Source organism: Thamnophis sirtalis, unplaced genomic scaffold (assembly GCF_051295495.1).
Source record: "Thamnophis sirtalis isolate CommonGarterSnake01/CBP01778 unplaced genomic scaffold, rThaSir2_p1.2 scaffold_3, whole genome shotgun sequence".
NCBI lineage: Eukaryota > Metazoa > Chordata > Lepidosauria > Squamata > Natricidae > Thamnophis > Thamnophis sirtalis.
Window position 1 is genome coordinate 170124787 of NW_028261383.1, and position 21087 is coordinate 170145873.

At 45.4% G+C, this 21087-nt stretch overlaps 1 protein-coding gene across 2 annotated transcripts in view; it reads right to left on the reverse strand.

The window, feature by feature from the left end:
- ARHGAP4 (Rho GTPase activating protein 4) overlaps positions 1-18522 on the reverse strand; it is a 70907-nt gene extending 52385 nt beyond the window's left edge. For both annotated transcript variants that reach the window (XM_087710891.1, XM_087710889.1), the window contains exon 1: positions 18330-18522. In XM_087710891.1, coding sequence (XP_087567017.1) covers positions 18330-18396 — 67 coding nt within the window. In that variant the 5' untranslated portion in view covers positions 18397-18522. The remainder of the gene's footprint in view (positions 1-18329) is intronic.
- Positions 18523-21087: the final 2565 nt, after the last annotated feature.

Sequence of the window (21087 nt, forward strand, 5' to 3'; positions counted from 1 at the left end):
ATTATACACGAGAGTGCTTCTTCGCAGACAGCTATCTTAAAAACTCTCATAAGAAACTACAAGCATAGTAAATAGGCACCGTACAGGGGTGGGTTTCAACCGGTTCGCGGCGGTCCCTGCGAACCGGTTGGTCGGCGAACCCGGAAGTAAGTAACTTCCGGGAACGGCGAAGGGCCCACCCACGCGCCCGCGCTCCTTACCCGGTTTTGACGAGTTCTGCGCTTCCAATCATGCGCAGGACGCATACAGCGCCTGCGCAATCCTCCAGGAGCAGCTGGAGCATCGCACAGACGCTAGTATGCATGCGTGTGCCGCACGCGTGCGCGCGCCGCACACATGCACGATGATGCCGCACGCGTGCATGAGGATGCCGCCGGCCCCGTTCCAACCGAACCGGTTGGAACGGGGCGAGAAACCCACCCCTGGCACCGTACCTAACAATACCTTGAGACTTACAGGCACAGGTGCCCAAGACCAAATTTTGGCTCCCTTCAGGAGTCAAGAGGTATCTGGACACAGCAAACACACAAATAAGGAGAAGGGAAGAACACGTGCGGAAATTAGCAAAATTGATCCCTAAGGGAAGCTTCTATTGGTATCTTCCAAGGCACGGGGCTTTCAAAGCCAAGCTGAAACAATTAAGTACCATAGGCTCAATTCCTGCTAGGGAAAAACATGCTGTAGAAATGCTGCCAAGTTTCCACTGGATGGATGAACGATGCTGTGTTTTGCCAGACCACATAGAGCAGGTAGATAAGCTAACTTCTGGTAAAGGCCAGACAATGTCCAGGAATCCTTTTACCATAGCACCCACACTCTTTCACAACAACCACAATCAAGCCAGTCTTCTCTACTTCCAGTGAATGGGGAGGCTGAGACATGAGGACTTTCAGGTCATTTCGTTTCCTCTTTTCTTTGCAAACTTTTCTCAATATTCAGGGACAAATTTTGATGCTGGTTGCAGAAACCCATAGCTGCATCTCGGCAGGCAAGGAATCCATTTCACATCTTTTTTTTGTCACCAACAGCAATAATCACCAGAACACTCCTAGATTCTTCATCGTCTTTGGCAATTCATTGGTCTAGGAAGTCTCCTCTCCAGAGGTGGTAGTCAGCAGGTTCTGACCAGTTCTGGAGAACCGGTAGCGGAAATTTTGAGTAGTCCGGAGAACCAGCAAATACCACCACTGACTGGCCCCACCCCATCTATTCTCTGCCTCCCAAGTCCCAGCTGATCGGCTCAAGGTTGACTCAGCCTTCCATCCTTCCGAGGTGGGTGAAATGAGAACCAAGACTGTGGGGGCGATATATGCTGACTCTGTAAACCGCTTAGAGAGGGCTGAAAGCCCTATGAAGCGGTATATAAGTCTAACTGCTATTGCTATTGCTAAGTGCCCAGCTTTTAAGATCAAGCAGCAAATGACAAAGGGTCCATTAAATTGTAGGGCAAGATTAGAACTATTTCACCATGCAAAAATCCAGGATATTGATTTATGCTACATGGGGGAGAATCCTCTCTCCAACTTTCCTAGTGTGGGGCCTTATGCTGGACCTGTAACTTGTGAACTACTCCTGGTCTTTTGCCTGGCCATGATGAGTCAGTTTCCTATCTCCGGTTGTATAGAGTTGTTAAGCTACTTATGCAAAAGTGAGTGAGGGTATTTCTCTTCTTCCCACTAGTTAGACTTACTCTTCCATTTCTAACCCCTTTGTCCCAACTGGTATTTATGTTTGTATACAAATGCAGGGTTACTGGAAGGCAGTGCTGCATCAAGGGCATATGGTACTTAGGTGGCATTGATAGCACCCCTTCCCACCAATGGGAAGTTCTGTATGTTTAGAATGATCCGGCAGGCAGGCTGGCATTGGTGCCCCCTAAGCTTTGGTATCCCAGGTCAGTCTCTGCTCATCCTTATTGTCAGCGTTCCAAATACCACGTAGAATCAAATCAGAATCGAAGGCGAAACTATGCTTAAAGTTCCAATTTAATAAAGCAGGCATGTTGGCACATAGCTGTGGGATCCCAACTCTGGAAGTTACATCAGAATCCCATGTTGTCACATAACTCCTTGTGTAGGTGTAGCGGTCACCCATGGCCCAGTGCATAACAGGGCATGCGCAGCCACGCTGAACCACATAGGAAAAAACAAACTCCTAAAGTACAGAACATCCTGATAGTACTCCATAACATCCTGATAATACAACATAACATCCTGATAGTTCACTCTAGATGTGCCTTACCCAATGACGCCCAGGATTTGACCATATATAGACAGAACTTCCCTGAGCAGTAGATTAGCAATTGTAGTTTGACAGGCTATCTTAAATCACATGCTGATCGCTCCTCCTGCCTTTGTCCTATCTCAATAAAAGGGGCTACCAGGGTCCAATTTGGGTCGCCTCATCCCGAGAAGAGCTTGTGTCCGTGTCTTTTCTCAACATTGGCCTCATGAGGCGAACCACGGGTACTTCACAATCCCACCCAGTTAAAAGTTCATGATCTTGTCCCCACACCCACAATCCATCACATGGTCCAATCTCCTTCTTCCACGCTGGCGTCCATGCCCAGCTTCTTCCAGTCAAGTGTACTGGTGTGGAGACAAAGGATGACCTTGGCTTCTAGCAAAGAATGAAAAACAATACATTCCGAAATCCTACTCCTTCTAATCCCCCCTCCCATTGACTATACTTAAAGAAACAGCATAATGAAATAAGAGAAAGTATGGCAGGCCAAAATTCTAAAAGGAATATAAATGCAGGCCTGACACTTATATTCATCTTTATTCTTTAGGCAACCTTCTCTGGAGAGGAGTTTTGTGCCATCACTCCGAGGTATGATTGTGACAATGCAGAAGTGAGTCCTACGAAGACTTTGTCTTTGAGAGTGATTTTATATCTATTACTGGTACTAACTTATTTCTAAAAAAAATATATCACCATCTCATACAGCATAGACAAACCTCTTAAATGAAACATGTAAATGACTTCATGACATTATGTGCTAAAAATATTCTAAACATAAAAGTGAACATGATGAATCTTTTTTTCTTGTGGATGATGAGCAATTTATTTGCAAAAAAAAAAAAAAAGCCCTCAATTTCCTGCAATCAACAAAGCTGAATTGACAGACTTAATTGGCTGCCTTCCTTTTTCTCATCATAGCAACAAATAAAGCTCTCAAAATAAATGCCTTTTGTCCTTCATTTACTGCAACACACATCTAGGAATCTTTCCTTTTAAGTCAAAATCCATGACGTTTTAAGATCATTTCATCTGCTTCCACAATGAAGAAATGAATTAATGTTACATCAGTTCAAAGAATTCATCCTATTGTAAAGCAGCAATAAATACTACCAATGCAACTACTACTTAATAAATCAGTAGTGTATTGTCTTTAGTTTTATGCAACTAACATATATCTGTTCACAAATTAACCACATCATTTATGACATCTAGAGTAATGGCCCCCAACCAGAGGTGGGTTCCTACCAGTTCGCACCTATTCGGTAGAACCCGTTCGTCAAATCTACCGAACCGGTTAGAGGAGGTTCCACCAGTGGACCCGTAAAGCAGGCCACACCTACAGAAGAGGTTCCAAACATTTTTGAAAACCACCACTGGCAAGGATCTTGTAACTTGACAGCTTTAAGACTTGCATGCTTCAATGCCAGAGTTTCTGAATAGCTACTTGGACCAACCTAAGTACTAATTCATAATTTCATATCTGGTCACATGGGCGGCAAGCCACTCCCATCCGGTCACATGGGTGGCAAGCCACTCCCACAAAGGAGGCCACACCCACAGAGTAGGTTCCAACAATTTTTGAAACCCACCACTGGTCTTTTGGTGTAGGAGTCTATTAGCATGGCACAAACATTGTCTTGGGAATCTGTGCCTACTCTTCCTTGCAAAAAGCCCTCCAAATCTGTCAGATTGCAAGGGTAACTCCTGTGCGCAGCCTTCTTTGGGTAACCCCACATGTTTTCAATTGGATCCAGGTCCAGGCTCTGGGTAGGCCATTCCAAAACTTTGATATTCTTCTGTGAAGCCATTCTTTCGTTGATTAGGAGGTATGCCTTGGGTTGTTGTCGGCTAAAAAGTGAAATTTCTCTTCATTTTCAGCATTTTAGCAGAAACCTTTCTGCCAAAATTGACTGATGTTTGGAATAAGTTCATACCTTGACTAAAACCCCAGTTCCAGCTGAAGAAAGGAAGCCCCAAACATAATAGCAGTTAGTAGACTTATATACCGCTTCATAGGGCTTTCAGCCCTCTCTAAGCGGTTTACAGAGTCAGCATATCGCCCCCAACAACAATCCGGGTCCTCATTTTACCCACCTCGGAAGGATGGAAGGCTGAGTCAACCTTGAGCCGGTGAGATTTGAACAGCTGAACTGCAGTCAGCTGAAGTAGCCTGCAGTGCTGCACTCTAACCACTGCGCCACCTCAGCTCAATACTACTACCACCACCATATTGCTGTATGCATCTTGGCAGCCTCTTGGACCAGTTTTCTTTTTTTTCCTTTTTATCAATTTTGAAGGAATATCCAGTTCTTGGTAATGTCACTATTGTGCTTTATTTTCTCCACCTGTTGATGACTGTCTTCCATGGTATATCAAATGCCTTGGAATTTTTTTGTATCCTTCTCCTGACGGATACCTTCCAACAATGAGATGCCTTTCATGCTTTGTTATCTCTTTGGAGACCAGGGCTTTTGCTGTAAATGTCAGAAAAATCCTACGAGAACAGCTGAACTTTATATGGGCTTGATCAGTCACATTAATTGTGTGCTGCTTCTATTTAACATCGGTTTGAATGTGATTGGTTAATTCTGAACACAGCTACTTCCCTACTTATAAAAGGATGTGCGCACTTCACCACGTTATCGCAAGTTTGCATTGTTATTCTTTCCACTAATGATTTTAGTTTGTTTTTCAACTGACCTGTGCAACTTATATGCTATATTAAATGTACAAAAAATTGATTTATCTTGGTCTGGTTTTTTTTTTTTTTTATATTTCACAAACCTGCATTTTAACAGGATTGTGTAAACTTTTTATATCCACTGTAAGGTGGACTACAGCCTCCCTTAATCTCATGCCAAGACCATTTCTCATAAATTATTAATAAGATAACTTTCTTAGGAAACATAAGTTTTAATAATTACTATCACATTTCTGCATGTTGCTTTCTATCTATAGCCCCCCCCCTCCGAATTTGGTATAGAGGTAGTCCCTTGAGTTACTACCACAGTTGAGGCCATAATTTTGTTGCTAAGTGAAACATTTGTTAAGTGAGTTTGCCCCATTTTTTGACTATGCTTGCCATAGTAATTAAGTGAATCACTGTAGTCAGTGGTGGGTTTCAAAAATTGTTCGAACCTACTCTGTGGGTGTGGCCTCCTTTGTGGGAGTGGCTTGCCGCCCATGTGACCGGATGGGAGTGGCTTGCCGCCCATGTGACCGGATATGAAGATGCCGACGACACTTGTCAGAACCACCTTAAATTACCTCATACACAGCACTGGCATGCATAAGAATAGGATGTAAACTTGTTTTTTTAAAAGGCATCTTTGGTTTGCGCTAAAACAACTTCAACACACGCAATGTTCTGATTGCACCACAAACGCAGCAGTCATCCTTACCTTTCACAGAGGCCCTGAGTTTTATAAATAGGAGCATGATAGTGTAGAATAATCATATCCAAGGACCAGTGGTGGGTTTCAAAAAAGTTTGGAACCTCTTCTGTAGGTGTGGCCTGCTTTCTGGGTCCACTGGTGGAACCTCTTCTAACAGGTTCGGTAGATGTGACGAACCGGTTCTACCGAATAGGTGCGAACTGGTAGGAACCCACCTCTGACTGTAGTTGTTAAGTTAGTAACATGGCTATTAAGTTAATCTGGCTTCCCCATTGACTTTGCTTGTCCGAAGGTTGCAAAATGTGGTCACATGATCCCAGACACTGCAACCGTCATAAATATGAGGCAGTTGCCAATTTTGATGACGTGACCATGGGGACGCTACAACAGTCAAAAAGTCACTTTTTTCAGTGCTCTTGTAACTTTGGTCACTAAATGAACTGTTCTGAACCGTTCATGAACCTGTGCTGGTGTCAGGTAAGAAACCATAAACCTGCACGGTATTCTAATAATCAAGGCTAGTAATTCACTTAATGACATCTATAAAAACAAAATGCAAAGGTAAAATAAAAGCAGAATGAGGCTGGATTTGATGCAGAGAGGCACAACTTGCATTAGGATCTCACTACTGCCATCAAAACCATCCCAAAAGGCACACCTTGGAGCAGAATTGCATATATAGTTATTAAATCACATAACAATGCTGACTGCTGAATCCTGCTTCTCAATGATTCTAGCAAGCATGAATGTATAATTAAATATCATGACAAGAGGCCTAGATCTACATAAAGAGAAACCATGGCTTCAAAACCTATGCAAAAAGGAATCCCATTCTTACTGAACAATCACTCCTATAAATTGGTAAAGGAGAAGAATGCCTATCCCCTTTTCATGTCATGCTCATAGTTTGTCACTGGCATGGGCATATTATTGTAAAAATTAATATTCTGTGTTCAGATGCCCTGCATATGCTCAACTATCATATATATAAGCAAATGTACTTCAACCATTTCAAAAATCTTCCGGCCCTTTGGAACGATCTACCCCCTGAGATCCGGACCCTCCCCACTCTCTCGGCCTTCCGTAAGTCTGTTAAGACCTGGCTGTTCCGGCAGGCCTGGGGCTGTTGATCTTGATTGAACTTCAGCCCCTTTGAAAACTGAGTGCATGTTGTGTTTCTGTTTTTTAAGCCGTTCTCTCTTGTGTTTTTTAATATTTTTTAGTATTTTTTAAACTGCTTTTATGTAAGCCGCCCGGAGTCCTTCGGGATTGAGCGGCATACAAATCTATTAAAAGTTGAAAAGTTGAAAGTTCCATTTTTTCGTAAACCCAGTTTAATGCAATGGCACAATGCTAAATGGAGCTCACACTGATTTCATGGGTCTTTACACTGAAATAGGCTTGTGAACAATTCATCTGAAGAGCTAGCGTAACAATTAACGGGGAACACGAGGCAAGTAGATAGGCAAATAGGGATGGAGGAGGGAGGGAGATTAGAAAGAAGATGATAGAGTGATAATAGATGATAGATAGGCAGATAGAGATATAAATAGTCTGTGTGTGTGTCTCTGTGTGTGTGTAATACACCCACGCTTCCTTTTTTCACTTGCAAAGTATGACCTACACAATATATATAGTGAATTCAGAAAATATCCAGATCACCTTGGTTTCTGTCCATTTTGTTGTGCTGCAGCCTGATTCTAAAGTTGGCGAAATTCATTTTCTCTCATTAACTTAGTACCCTACTATGTCAAAGTGAAAACAGGATTTTAGAAATGTCTGTAAATTTATTAAAAAGAAAAAAAAACCTGAAATTGAGATTTGTTTTATTTATATGCCGCCCTTTTCCGGGAGGGACTCAGGGTGGCAAACAACTCAAAGGGGGGAAAAGGGAACATAGAACACGATACAAGTAGTTAAAATAGCCAAGAACCACACAGCCACACAGGTCGAGAGGGGAGGGGAACTCGTCAACCCCAGGCCTGCCGGCACAGCCAGGTTTTGACGGCTTTTCGGAAGGCCTGGAGAGAGGTGAGGGTCTGAATCTCTGTGGGGAGTTCGTTCCAAAGGGCCGGAGCTGCCCCAGAGAAGGCCCTCCCCTGGGTAGTAGCCAGATGACATTGGCTGGTAGACGGAACCCGGAGGAGGCCGACCCTGTGTGATCTAATGGGTCTTTGGGAGGTAATTGGCAGCAGGCGGTCTCTCAAGTACCCAGGTCCAATACCATGAAGGGCTTTATAAGTGACGACTAGCACTTTGAAGCGTATCCGGAGACCGATCGGTAGCCAGTGCAGCTCGCGGAGGATAGGTGTAACGTGGGTGTACCGAGGTGCACCCACAATCACTCGCGAAATATCACATTGGCGTAAGTATTCAGACCCTTCACTCAGTACTTCGTTGAACCACCTTTGGCAGCAATTACAGCCTCGAGTTTTTTGGGGATATGACACAATACACTTTGCACACTAGATTGGGGGGGATTTTATGCCATTCTTCCTTGAAAATCCCCTCAAGCTCAGTCAGGTTGTATGGCAACCATCAATGGACGGCCATTTTCAGGCCCCTCCAGAGATGTTCAATAGGGTTCAAGACACGGCTCTGGCTGGGCCACGCTAGGATATTCAGAGTTCTCCCTAAGTCACTCCTGTGTAATCCTGGCTGTGTAACTTAGCATCATTTATCATGTTGGAATGTGAACCTTTGGCGAAGTCTCAAGTCCCAAGCACTGTGGAACAGATTTTCATTGTGAATGTCCCCCTGTATTTACTCTATTCAGCTTTCCCTTCCTTTTTTGCACGGAGGAGAAGCTTCTGTCCAGCCATAAAGCCCAGATCGGGGGGGGGGGGGGGCTGCAGTGATGGTTGTTCTTCTGGAACTCTGTCCCGTCTCCACATAGGATCTCTGGAGCTCAGTCAGAGCGACCATCGGGTTCTTGGTCATTTCTCATACTAAGGCTCTTCTCCTCCGATTGCTCAGTTTGACCGGGCGACCAGCTCTTGGAAGAGTCCTCGCTGTGCCAATATTTTTTCCATTTGAGAATTATGGAGGCTTCAGTCAGTAGAAATTTTATGGTAGCCTTCCCCAGATCTGTACCTTGCAATAATCCTATCTCAGAGCTCCTCGGGCAGTTTCTTTGCCAAGGTGGCGCAGTGGTTAAATGCAGCACTGCAGGCTACTGCTAGATCAGCAGTTCAGCGGTTCAAATCTCACCGGCTCAGGGTTGACTCAGCCTTCCATCCTTCCGAGGTGGGTAAAATGAGGACCCAGATTGTTGGGGGCAATATGCTGACTCTCTGTAAACCGCTTAGAGAGGGCTGAAAGCCCTATGAAGCGGTATATAAGTCTACTGCTATTGCTATTGCTATTGCTTTGACCTCAAGCTTTTGCTCTGCTACTGTATGCATTGTCAGCTGTGAGGCCTTCTATAGAGAGGTGTGTGCCTTTTCAAATACAATACAATAGCAGAGTTGGAAGGGACCTTGGACGTCTTCTAGTCCAACCCCCTGCCTAGGTAGGAAACCCTATACTGTTTCAGACAAATGGCTATCCAACATCTTAAAGACTTCCAGTGTTGGGGCATTCACAACTTCTGGAAGCAAGCTGTTCCACTGATTAATTGTTCTAACTGTCAGGAAATTTTCCCTTAGCTCTAAGTTGCTTCTCTCCTTGATTAGTTTCCACCCATTGCTTCTTGTTCTACCCTCAGGTAGTCTTGGAGAATAGCTTGACTCCCTCTTCTTTGTGGCAACCCCTGAGATATTGGAAGACTGCTATCATGTCTCCCCTAGTCCTTCTTTTCATTAAACTAGACATACCCAGTTCCTGCACCGTTCTTCATACGTTTTAGCCTCCAGTCCCCTAATCATCTTTGTTGCTCTTCTCTGCACTCTTTCTAGAGTCTCCACATCTTTTCTACATCGTGGCGACCAAAACTGAATGCAGTATTCCAAGTGTGGCCAATCAAATAATGTCCAATCAATTTAATTTACCACAGATCGACTCCAATCAAGGTACAGAAACATGTCAGCAACAATCAAGAGAAATGGGGGGCACTGGAGCTAAATTTCAAGTGTACTTACGTCAATGTGATATTTCAGGTTTTTTTTCTTTTTAATACGTTTACAGCCATTTCTAGAATTCTGTTTTCACTCTGTGTCATTATGGGGTACTGCGTGTAGATTAATGAGGAAAAAAATGAATTTCAACAACTATAGAATGAGGCTGCAGTATAACAAAATTTACAAAAGTGAAGGGGGTCTGAATACTTTCTGAATGCACTGTATATGTGGAAGCATATAACAAAATTTACAAAAGTGAAGGGGGTCTGAATACTTTCTGAATGCACTGTATATGTGGAAGCATCAGCAAGCAGAGGGACGGATTGCCCTACAAGAGACATGCTGTAAATATTCCAGAAAAGTGTAGGAACAATGTAAGCAGTGGTAGTGAGAGCTGTGGGAAGTTATCATCCAGCCCTCTCCCAGAAAAATGAAATATCCTAGGAAATATTGAAAAGGCAGAATATTTCTCTGGATGTGAAAAGAAACATGTTTTAAAAGACAGAATAGCTGCCTGTAGCTTCCTGCCCATCCCCACTTTGTCAATGGGCCATTAAGACGGCCAAGCTAGTCCACTTTACATAATAAAGACTTCACCAGCAGCTACAGGAAAGCATGATAATATTGGCCCTTTACTCAACTGACCACATGGCATCTGAGAACTCATCCATACCTGGATTCAAAACACAGCCTAGAGAGTTGCCCCTGCATGGCCCTATGGGAGTCTGACAACCAATCAGAATTCATTTCTTACACAGGAACAGGAACACAGAGAGGTGGGACTGAACAGGTTATAAAAAGCCTAGCAAGCCCCTCCCTCAGCCCTTCTCTTCTTCTCCACCAACATTGAAGCATGTGATCATCTTTTTTGTTCAGAGCTCAAGCCATGTGGTCCTGTCCAACAATTAACCATCTTTCCAAGCAGCCTCCATGTCTCCAGTGTCTTTTTCCCCACTTGGAGCTGAACCCAGAAGGACATTTCTTTCATCAGTGCAAAATTCAGCTTCTAGTCCTTTGAAAGTGTGAGATTATACTTGAAAATGTGTGAGAAGCCCATGCCTGTTGAAACTGCAGGTCAGCTTAGACGCTGGATATTATCAAATCAGAGGTGGGTTGCTGCCGGTTCAGCCCGGTTCGGTCAAACCAGTAGCGGTGGCGGTGGGAGGCTCTGTCCACCCGCTCTGACGAGCGCGAGCAAACCAGTAGTAAACCAGTGATCAACCCACCACTGTATCAAATGGTATGGGGATTACATTTCTGAGCAATGTCTTTTGCATCTACCCTTTGATATCACAAGGTATGTGTGCACATATTGGTTGACTGAATAAATTTATATGTCACCCATCTCACCCAAATTTATGAAATGTGGAAGGTTGCTGGGTGATAATACAGCATTAAAAAATACTAGAATCCAAAATAATGAGAAGAGAATAATCTATGTCCAGGAAGAAATGTTTCCAGATCCAGCATGAACAGGTTTTATGTTAACAGAAGATGTAAGAATGGGTTCACCGACAAAAGGGCGACCGACAGAAGCGTGCCCGACTAAACCGCGGTGACAGAACCGCGAGTTCTAAACCGCGCCGATGAATGAGCGCTGAAGCGCGCCGACAACAGTGCGCCGACAGAAGCACGCTATAAACCTAAACCTAACCCTAAACCTAACCCTTACCTTAACTTAAATTGCGCTGTTGTCGGCGCGCTGTTGCCGGCGCGTTGATGACGTCACGGTTTTAGTGCCACGGTTTTGTCGGCACACTTTAGTTGAGCCAAGGTGGCGCAGTGGGTAGAGTGCAGTACTGCAGGCCACTTCAGCTGACTGCTAGTTCAACAGTTCAGTGGTTCAAATCTCACCGGCTCAGGGTTGACTCAGCCTTCCATCCTTCCGAGGTGGGTAAAATGAGGACCCAGATTGTTGTTGGGGGCAATATGCTGACTCTGCAAACTGCTTAGAGAGGGCTGAAAGCCCTATGAAGCGGTATATAAGTCTAACTGCTATTGCTATTGCTATTGTGCGTGCATTTGTCGGGTCACGGTAAGAACGAACTTTAAAAAATAAATTAAAATTAACAATTTCTATTCAAATTAAAATGAATTCCTTCCACCAACACTCACCCTAGAATTTAAAAAAAAAAACCATGATCCATGTCAGATCCCAGGGTGCTGGAAGTCCATTGCTTAATGGGATGGGGGCGGCATTGCGAAAGGAGCCAGCAATTAAGGAGGCAGGGGTGGGGTGGGGGAGGGCATCTGCTTTATCTACCAGCTTTATCAACAGAAAGAAGAAGGAAGAGTAAAGAGACACAGAAATGGATAAAGCCCCTCCCCCACCCCTCAGCACAAAAGCCTCTGAAAAATCAGAACTGACAACTCGGAAGCTATACTCAATGGGGAGAGAAAACTCATCTGGGAACACGGGGAAGGGGGAGTTAGCTGACTGGGGAGAAAAAGGAAGTCAGTAATATCAGGCCATTCCCCACCCCTCCCCTGCCCCCCATGCAAAGCCTTGATTCAGCAACAGGATAAGAGCAGAAAGCCAAGGATAAGGGGAAGAAGGACAGAATAAGAAAGCCTCCAGGAAGTATTTGCTTCAATCCAGCGGGGCCCCGTAGAGAGGACTGTGAAAATAATCTATATATTAATCGCACCAACAGATACGAGAGTCAGGCATTCAAGAGCCTACAGATAATCTGATTTATAACATGGCTCAAATCTTCGCCTGAACACAGCTACAGGAACTCCTCGGCATCTGACTGCAAGTGGGACTGGAATTTCCACTGTAAGTCACTACGATTCGTAAGCCAAGTCAGATCCAATTTTGTGACCATTTTACTGCCGTTGTTGTTAAGTGAATTCGGTTTCCCCAATGGGGCGTATTTTGCCAGAAATCAGCAGGAAAGGTAACAAGCTATGATCATATGTGACTGAAGGAGGTGAGCCAATTGCCAAGCACCCAAAATGCAATCATGTGACCCCCAGGGATCTTGTGACAGTCATAAGTCACTTTTTTCTAACTTTGAACAGACCTTAAACGAACAGGCATAAGTCAAGGACTACTGGTGACACTATATTCTTCTCATGCTGTCTTGTTCTTTAGAAAAGTAGTTTGCTTAAAAAAAAGATTGACTTAGTGATGCAATTGCAAGGATCTTATTTATTGCCTTCAAATTTGTATGGCGGTTCAAACAGATTATGCTACCATATTGACTCTCCAGCTAATCTGGTATCCAAAACTCATCTCCCTCAGAGCAAATTCTAGTTCACTAAAGTTCTCCTTCCACTACCTAACCTCGTGCCTTCTAGATGTGTTGCACTACATCTTCCATAATTCCCAGTCAATATGGCCAAACATTGTCCTATTAGGAACTGTCGGAGATGTAATCTAGCACACTCAAAGGGGAGTGTGCCCTACCATTGCAGCTTAGCTAGCTTCATCTTATACCTTGAGTTAACTTGCTTTGGTCCCAGTGGTGGGATTCAAATAATTTAACAACTGGTTCTCTGCCCTAATGACCACCTGGGTAGGTGGGGCTCGGTGGTCATGTGACTGGGTGGGCGTGGCCAACTCAACGTCACTCCCGTCGATGGGCGCTTCGCTTAGCTGTTGCAATGTAATAAGGGTTAACCGGAGAGGCAGTTTCTGTAAGCAAGGCAATAAAGATTAGGCTAGAAACAACACCAGAATGTTTCCTTCCTGCCTTCCTTACAGGATTAGCCCTGTAAAGCGGAAAAAACAAAAGGAGATTTCTTCCAACAATCGGTTCTCTGAACTGCTTAGAAAGTTACCAACCGGTTCTCCCGAATAGTTGCGAATTGGCTGAATCCCACCACTGTTTGGTCCCAACCATTTTACAGTACTGGCAAAAGCAGAATAGGAAACATGGCCTCTATCCTTAATGAAAGTACAGAGCCCCCAGAGGTGAAGTTATTAAAGCAGAACATCCCACAAGTGCTTCTCCCTCTGGTAGTAAAAACACCTTTGTAATAATAAATTAAATAACCCTTCTGTTCCCTTCCATTGAATGAATGGCCTGAAACAACAACCTCCTTCTAGGGAAAACCAAGCATATCCTACATTTGGATCAGAGGTGGGTTCCTACCAGTTCGCACCTATTCGGTAGAACCGGTTCGTCAAATCTACCGAACCGGTTAGAAGAGGTTCCACCAGTGGACCCGGAAAGCAGGCCACACCTACAGAAGAGGTTCCAAAAATTTTTTGAAACCCACCACTGATTTGGATCTATCTTGACCTCTGGTCTAAAGCTAAACTACTTGGGTTCAAAGGGTCTGCATTCAGTGCGCCCCTGGATGAATTTGCATTGCTGCGGCCACTTTTCTAAAATGGCTTAAGGAGGAGATTCACAACCAGACCCAGAGTAGCACATCTAAAATTGAAAAAGTCAGCTTGTATTCAGCCACTGCCTCTCATTTCCAAGAATGTAAACTAGTAACGCCCACCTTCTACCACCCCAGCTTCTCTTTTAAAAGAAAAAAAAAAGAGCAGCATAATTGCCACGTTTTTAAATAAAGCAGTGGACACCAAACACCTACTTGTAAAGAATGCCATTCTTGGAGATAAAGATGATATGAGAGCATTTTGTTTTCTCACTACCGTCTCCCACACAAGAGAACTTTTGAAAATGTACTAAGCTTGAAGGAACACAATGGAGATGCTCTTTGGCATGTTGGAATTCATAGCCACCACACCGGCTATTCCTACCCCAGGGGCATGCCGTCTGTAACACCAAAGTCAACATATCAGCAAAATCCACTAAACTAAGCCCCATGATGAAAGCATCCCCCAAACCTCCTCAGGGGCTATTTTCCCACACTCAAAATCTCCTTACACAGATCTTCAGAAGTGCTTCTGAAGTAGATGAATCACCTTTTGCTTCAGGGAAGACTAGATCATGATAACAGAGTTGGAATGGGTACCTGAGAGACCGCCTCCTGCCGATTACCTCTCTCAGACCAATTAGATCGCACAGGTTGGGTCTCCTCCGGATTCCATCTGCCAGCCAATGTCGGCTGGCGACTCCCCGGGGGAGAGCCTTCTCTGTTGCAGCTCCAGCCCTCTGGAATGACCTCCCTGTCGAGATCCGGACCCTTACTACCCTCCTGGCCTTCCGCAAAGCCACCAAGTTCTGGCTGTTCCAGCAGGCTGGGGGGGGGGGGGGGGGGGGGGGGGCTGAGAAGCATTTACCTCCACGGAAATTGTGAATGTTGGTTTTGTTTTTAATATGTTGTCTTTGTCTCGTTTTCCCCCTTTCCCTTGTCTTTTGTGAGCCGCCCGGAGTCCTCTGGGAGTGGGCGGCATACAAGACAAACAAACAAACAAACAAACAAACAAATAAATAAATAAATAAATAAATAAATAAATCTAGTCACCCCCCCCCCCCCTGCTCAAGCAGGAGACTCTACACCATTTCAGACAAATAGCTGTCCAGTCTTTTTAAAAGCCTCCAGTGATGGAGCACCAACAACCTCTGAAGGCAACCATTCCACTGGTTAATTGTTCTCACTGTTAGGAAATTTCTCCTAAGTTCTAGGTTGCTTTTCTCCTTGATTTAATTTCCACCCATTGCTTCTTGTCTTGCCTTCTGGTGCATTGGAAAATAGGTTGACGTTCCCTTCTTGGGGGCAGCCCCTCAAATGTTGAAGCATTGCTATCATGTCATTCAGTCTTTCTTTTCACTAGACTAGATACACCCAATTTCTGCAACTGCTCTTTATATTTCAGCCTCCAGTCACCTAATCATCTTTGTTGCTTTTCTCTGCATTCTTTCCAAAATATCAACATCTCGTTTATATGGTGGTGAGCTAAACTGGACGCACGTATTTCAAGTGTGGTCTTACTAAGGCTTTATAAAGTGGGTACCAACACTTCACGTGATCTTGATTCTATCCCTCTGTTAATGCAGCCTAGGATTGTATTAGCCTTTTTGGCAGCTGCAGCACATATTTAAGTGATTGTCCATTAGGACTCCAAGATCCTTCTGACAGTTACTGCCGATCTTTCAGCAGCAACCCAGGAAAAGGAAAGGAAGCATAAATTCATTTGCATCTAAATATATTTGTGTTCTATTTCTCCTTTGTGTGTAGTAGCGTGTATCCAGTCTTGTATGGGTTTAGGAGGAGTATTGTAGTGAGCAAGGTAGTAGGACTTCTGGGAGAGGAAATTAAGCTTAGCAATGGGCAGAGATACCCCCAAACAATAAAGCAAACCTGTGTGTTTTCAGGTGCCAAGTAATCAAAGATATACGTAGTAAGGTAGCTTAATGGTCTCCGGATACGCTTCAAGGCGCTAGTCGTCACTTATAAAGCCCTTCATGGTATTGGACCTGGGTACTTGAGAGACCGCCTGCTGCCAATTACCTCCACTAGACCGATTAGATCCCACAGATTAGGCCTCCTCCGAATTCCATCCGCCAGCCAGTGTCGACTGCAACTACCCGGCGGAGAGCCTTCTCTGTGGCTGCTCCGACCCTCTGGAACGAGCTCCCCATGGAGATTCGAACCCTCACCACCCTCCAGGCCTTCCGCAAAGCCCTCAAAACCTGGCTGTTCCGGCAGGCCTGGGGCTAAAGAGCTGTTGCCCCCGTCTCGAATGGTATGACTGTTGTGAGTTTTAAATTGTATATTGTTATGTTTGTTTTTTAAATTTTTTGTCTGTATCCCCCCTTCCCCGGGTTCGAGTTGTGAGCCGCCCTGAGTCCCCCTTCGGGGGGGAAAAGGGCGGCATACAAATACAATAAACTGAACTGAACTGAACTTAATGGATGTACAGTTTTATAGCCTGTTCCCCTGATGCGTAATATATATTACTTATTCAAATCAAACTATGATACGTCCAACCTGTTGCATTTAGAGGATTTCCTGCTGGAACCCCCTGTTCGGTGGGACCCCAGGTGTCTGCCACAATGCCCTGCCTCAATGCCATCAATGGTGCTTTGCCACTGATGAGAGAGGTCTGCTTCACAACGTAATATCCATTGAGTAATATCCTATGCAAATTGCATTAAAATGGAGCACTATCCTCTCGTACAGCTGCTCCTTACTGAAACTGAGTTTATACTCCCATGCACACACCCAGTTGTCTAGATCAGTGTTTCTCAACCTTGGCCGCTTGAAGATGGGTGGACTTCAACTCCCAGAATTCCCATGCTGGCTTGGAATTCTGGGAGTTGAAGTCCAGACATCTTCAAGCGGCCAAGGTTGAGAAACAATGGTCTAGATCAGTGTTTCTCAACCTTGGCAACTTGAAGATGGCTGGACTTCAACTCCCAGAATTCCCCAGCCAGCATTCGCTGGCTGGGGAATTCTGGGAGTTGAAGTCCACCCATCTTCAAGCCGCCAAGGTTGAGAAACACTGGTCTAGATGATGGTGATCCCCAAGTGGGGCCACTCTTCTTTCTTCCCCAAGCATCAAATGCCTTAGAAGATTTTGTGCGTCGATTGGTTAAATGATAGTAAAGGCTGTGAAGCCAGACTGCTGGACCAAAGCCTTCTGGTATTCAGTGGAAGCTTCTGTTAATACACAACGACAAGCCGAGGCATGTTCAGAGAGATGCCATGAGCTGGGGAGGGAGAGGAGCTGCCGATGAATGGGGCAGAGGCAGAATTATATTGCTGGCTGATCACTCACAACAGAGAGAAGTTGAACAACCGGAACCTTGAAGAGGGGATGTTGCATTACAATCAACAGCTTTGCTGTACAAGGGTGTCTTCAGATGGGAAGTGGAAATGAATGTTTTGCAGAGAAGAGAGAGAGGTTGCTGGGAATCAAGGGGTTCTTTCCTTTTTCTGTCAATCTGGTGTATTTCTTTTTCTTTTTTTTTCACTAAGGAGCCTCACATTACCTCCTGAACCAATAACCACACATCTTTTTATCTGTGAGAGCATGTTCATGCCCATGCTCCTGGAACATTTTAAAAAAAAACCCCAAACACCCCAGTATTGTAGCTTTTGCTTCGTTTTTTGTTTTTTTTTAACCACCTCTAGCAATCATATTATCTGGGTTGAAAAATCTGGGTCACATTTTTCTAGGTTTCAGGGGCGGGGAGGGGGTGGCGGGACAACGCATTCGTCTGCAGCAATCAAAACGCAGCCGCAATGGATCCCCCCCCCCCCCAGCAAGGAGGATGATCCTTGACAAGGCAGTCATCCCAGCGGGAATGGGGCTCGGGGCTCCAGCAGACGGTGCCCTGGATCCCACCCACCCCCCCAGGCCTACGTGCTCACAGGGGAAGCGAGAGGGGCCACCACGCCGTTGTCACTGCGGTGACCACCTGCAAAAAAAAGCAGGGAGACGTCCAGCTCCGGAGGGCCGCTTCTTGCCGCTCCCTCCCCGCTACGATAGCGCAGTGGCGCTCCCCGATGCACGCCTTCTTCTTCCCCCCCCCCCACCGGTACCCGTCTGCACAGTGCACCCCTATGAACCTCATAGGCAACCCGCCTCTTTTCTCCCGCTGCAGGCAACTGAGCAGCCCCCCCCATTCCGTCCTCCGGTCCCCGTGTTCTTGACTCTCCACCTCGTGCAGCCCCACCCACTCCAGCAGCCGCCCCGCTGGACGCCCCCGTCCCGTTGCCCCAACCCAACCCAACCCAACCCCAACCCCAACCCCAAGCTCACCTTTGACTTGGGTCTCGTATTCGGCCAGGCTGCCTCGCTCGCGGCGCGCTTTCCCCGGCGCGTTCATCTCGACGGGTTGTAGCAGGGCGCAGCAGGGCCGCCGCCGCCGCGCTGCTCGCCTTGCAAGATGCGCACGGGAGATGCGGCGCGGTGTGCGGCGCTCCTGGGCGAGGCACCGCCCCCTTCCCTTCTGGTTGCCTTCCCCACAGGAGAAGCTGGGGCTGGAGCGGCTGGATTAACCCCCTGCCTTCCGGCTTCCCCTCCTCTCCGTGCCAGCCACTATCAGCCCCCCCCCCCCCGGGTGCCAGGCGCTATATAGTCCAGGGTTGGAGCCAAAGGCTTTGTGTCACTCTCTCTCTCTCTCTCTCTCTCTCTCCAGCGCTCGGACGGCACAGAAATCAACAGCAACCGAAGAAACGCCAACGGCGACGGTTGCACCACCGGATTGCACCCTCCTCTGCGAATTGCGTTGGAGTAACTACACCTCCTCCTCCTCCTGCGTCGCCCATTCCAAGCAAATCAGATGGTCATCGCGAGTTGCCGCTGAGAAACGACACCTTTCCCTTCAATCGCTTGTTTTTTTCAAAGAAAGAACAACGGCGCATTTCAAAGACATGACAACAGTCATACAGAGTTGGCCCCGAGGGCTGTAACTTGGGATAGCAATAGCAGTTAGACTTATATACCGCTTCATAGGGCTTTCAGCCCTCTCTAAGCGGTTTACAGAGTCAGCATATTGCCCCCAACAACAATCCGGGTCCTCATTTTACCCACCTCGGAAGGATGGAAGGCTGAGTCAACCCTGAGCCAGTGAGATTTGAACAGCCGAACTGCAGAACTGCAGTCAGCTGAAGTAGCCTGCAGTGCTGCATTTAACCACTGCACCTCGGCTCTTAAAAGCCACATGTTCAATGGAAGATCTTTGGTGCTTCGTGTTGCAAGAGGACAGATTGTACCTGCGAGAGTGAGCAAAACTGTTGTGCTTGTATCAGTGCCAAACAGGAGGAGTAACAGGAAAAAGCATGGTATATAAGAGCTATCTGTTATTATGGCTCTGCACTATTTGTGAACCAGGCTATGGAACATGGCTTGTTCCATAAATCGTAGTGTATCAATCTTGGCATTTTGATGAAAATAAGGCTCAAAGCTATTGCATTCTGTTAAATGTTGCCTTCCCAGGGAAGGGGAACCAAACCACTTTAAAACAAATATCAAAATAGAAGAAGATCCCTTTTTTCCACACACACTTTTCTCTCAAGTCTCCTTCCTTTGATTCAAGCTGCATAAATGATTAAATGTCTCCAGAAATCCCTTCAGGGAAGGCCTTTGTGGCATAGATTAGAGGTGAATAGGGCTGGAGCTGGAAATCTGGCTTCTTTATGTCTGCCCTTTAAATAAACCCATTTCATTGTATTGGAAGATACTGTTTTCTCTCCTGGAAGATAATTTCTCTCTTGGAAAATAAAAGGAATGGGAAGCACATGATGCGTTTTGCCTCGGGCAGCAAAATTTCTCCAGCCAACTGAAGGCAGAAGTATTTAACTGAAGTAGATTATCATTAGGCCAGAGACGGACATCCTTGGCCAACATGTGCCTGTAGATACTATCTTGGCATTCATCCAGCAATCTCACCTAATTTTTGATAGGCTCCTTGAATCATAAATAAATGAAATGGCAGAATGCCAGACTTCAAATTCATTTTCATTTCTAAGAACATCTCTGGGACCCACATGGGCCTCAAAGGCAATTGGTTAAAATGAGTCATGGCTGCAGCCTTTTTTGAAATTTGCAAATATGTGGAAGGGTGACAGAAGGCATCTAAGAGCCAGGAAGCTAGTTTGGGGGTACATCAGTCTTGTGTGGCTGGTCATGTGGACCGCATCAGAAAAAAAGGACATTTTCCCTCAGCATTTTATGAAAATAGTCGCAAGAGGGTCTCTTAATTCCAACTGTGGCCCCCAAGATTTTCTGTTCTTCATTTAATATGTATATTTTGTGTTACTCCGATGGAAGATGGGACAAACAGAAAAGGTATGGGGATGAATTCCTCTTTATGAAACCATAAAGTCCATCGTGGCACGACAAAACCGCGCTCGACTAAGCCGCGCCCGATTAAACCGTGTCGCTGATGTCATCAACAGGGCGACAACAGCCAGCGCGGAGAAAGAAGGGCGCTTTAAATAGCGCTTTGAAAGCAAGCCGATTCAACTTAAGGTAAGGGTTAGGTTTAGGGTTAGCTTTAGGGTTAGGCTTAGGGTTAGGTTAAGGGTTAGGTTTAGGGTTAGGTTAAGGGTTAGGATTAGGTTTAGGGTTAGGTTAAGGGTTAGGATTAGGTTTAGGTTAGGTTAAGGGTTAGAGTTAGGTTTAGGGTTAGGTGTAGGGTTAGGTTTAGGTTAAGGGTTAGCATTAGGTTTAGCGTTAGGTTAAGGGTTAGGTTTAGGGTTAGGTTAAGGGTTAGGTTTAGGATTAGGATTAGGTTTAGGGGGTTAGGTTTAGGGGTTAATTTTAGGTTTAGCGTTTACAGCGTGCTTCTGTCTCCGCGCTGTTGTCGCCCTGTTGATGACGTCAGCGATGCGGTTTCGTCGGGCACAGTTTAGTCGAACGCGGTTTTGTGGTGGAACCAAAGTCCATCACTTTTATTTAGAAATATTTCTGTGTTCCCCAAAATAAATGTTCTGATCAAAATAGAAAATAGAAGTAATAAACGACAGTAAAGAGAAATGCTGCTATATTTAATACGTAACGTCAAAACCAGTAA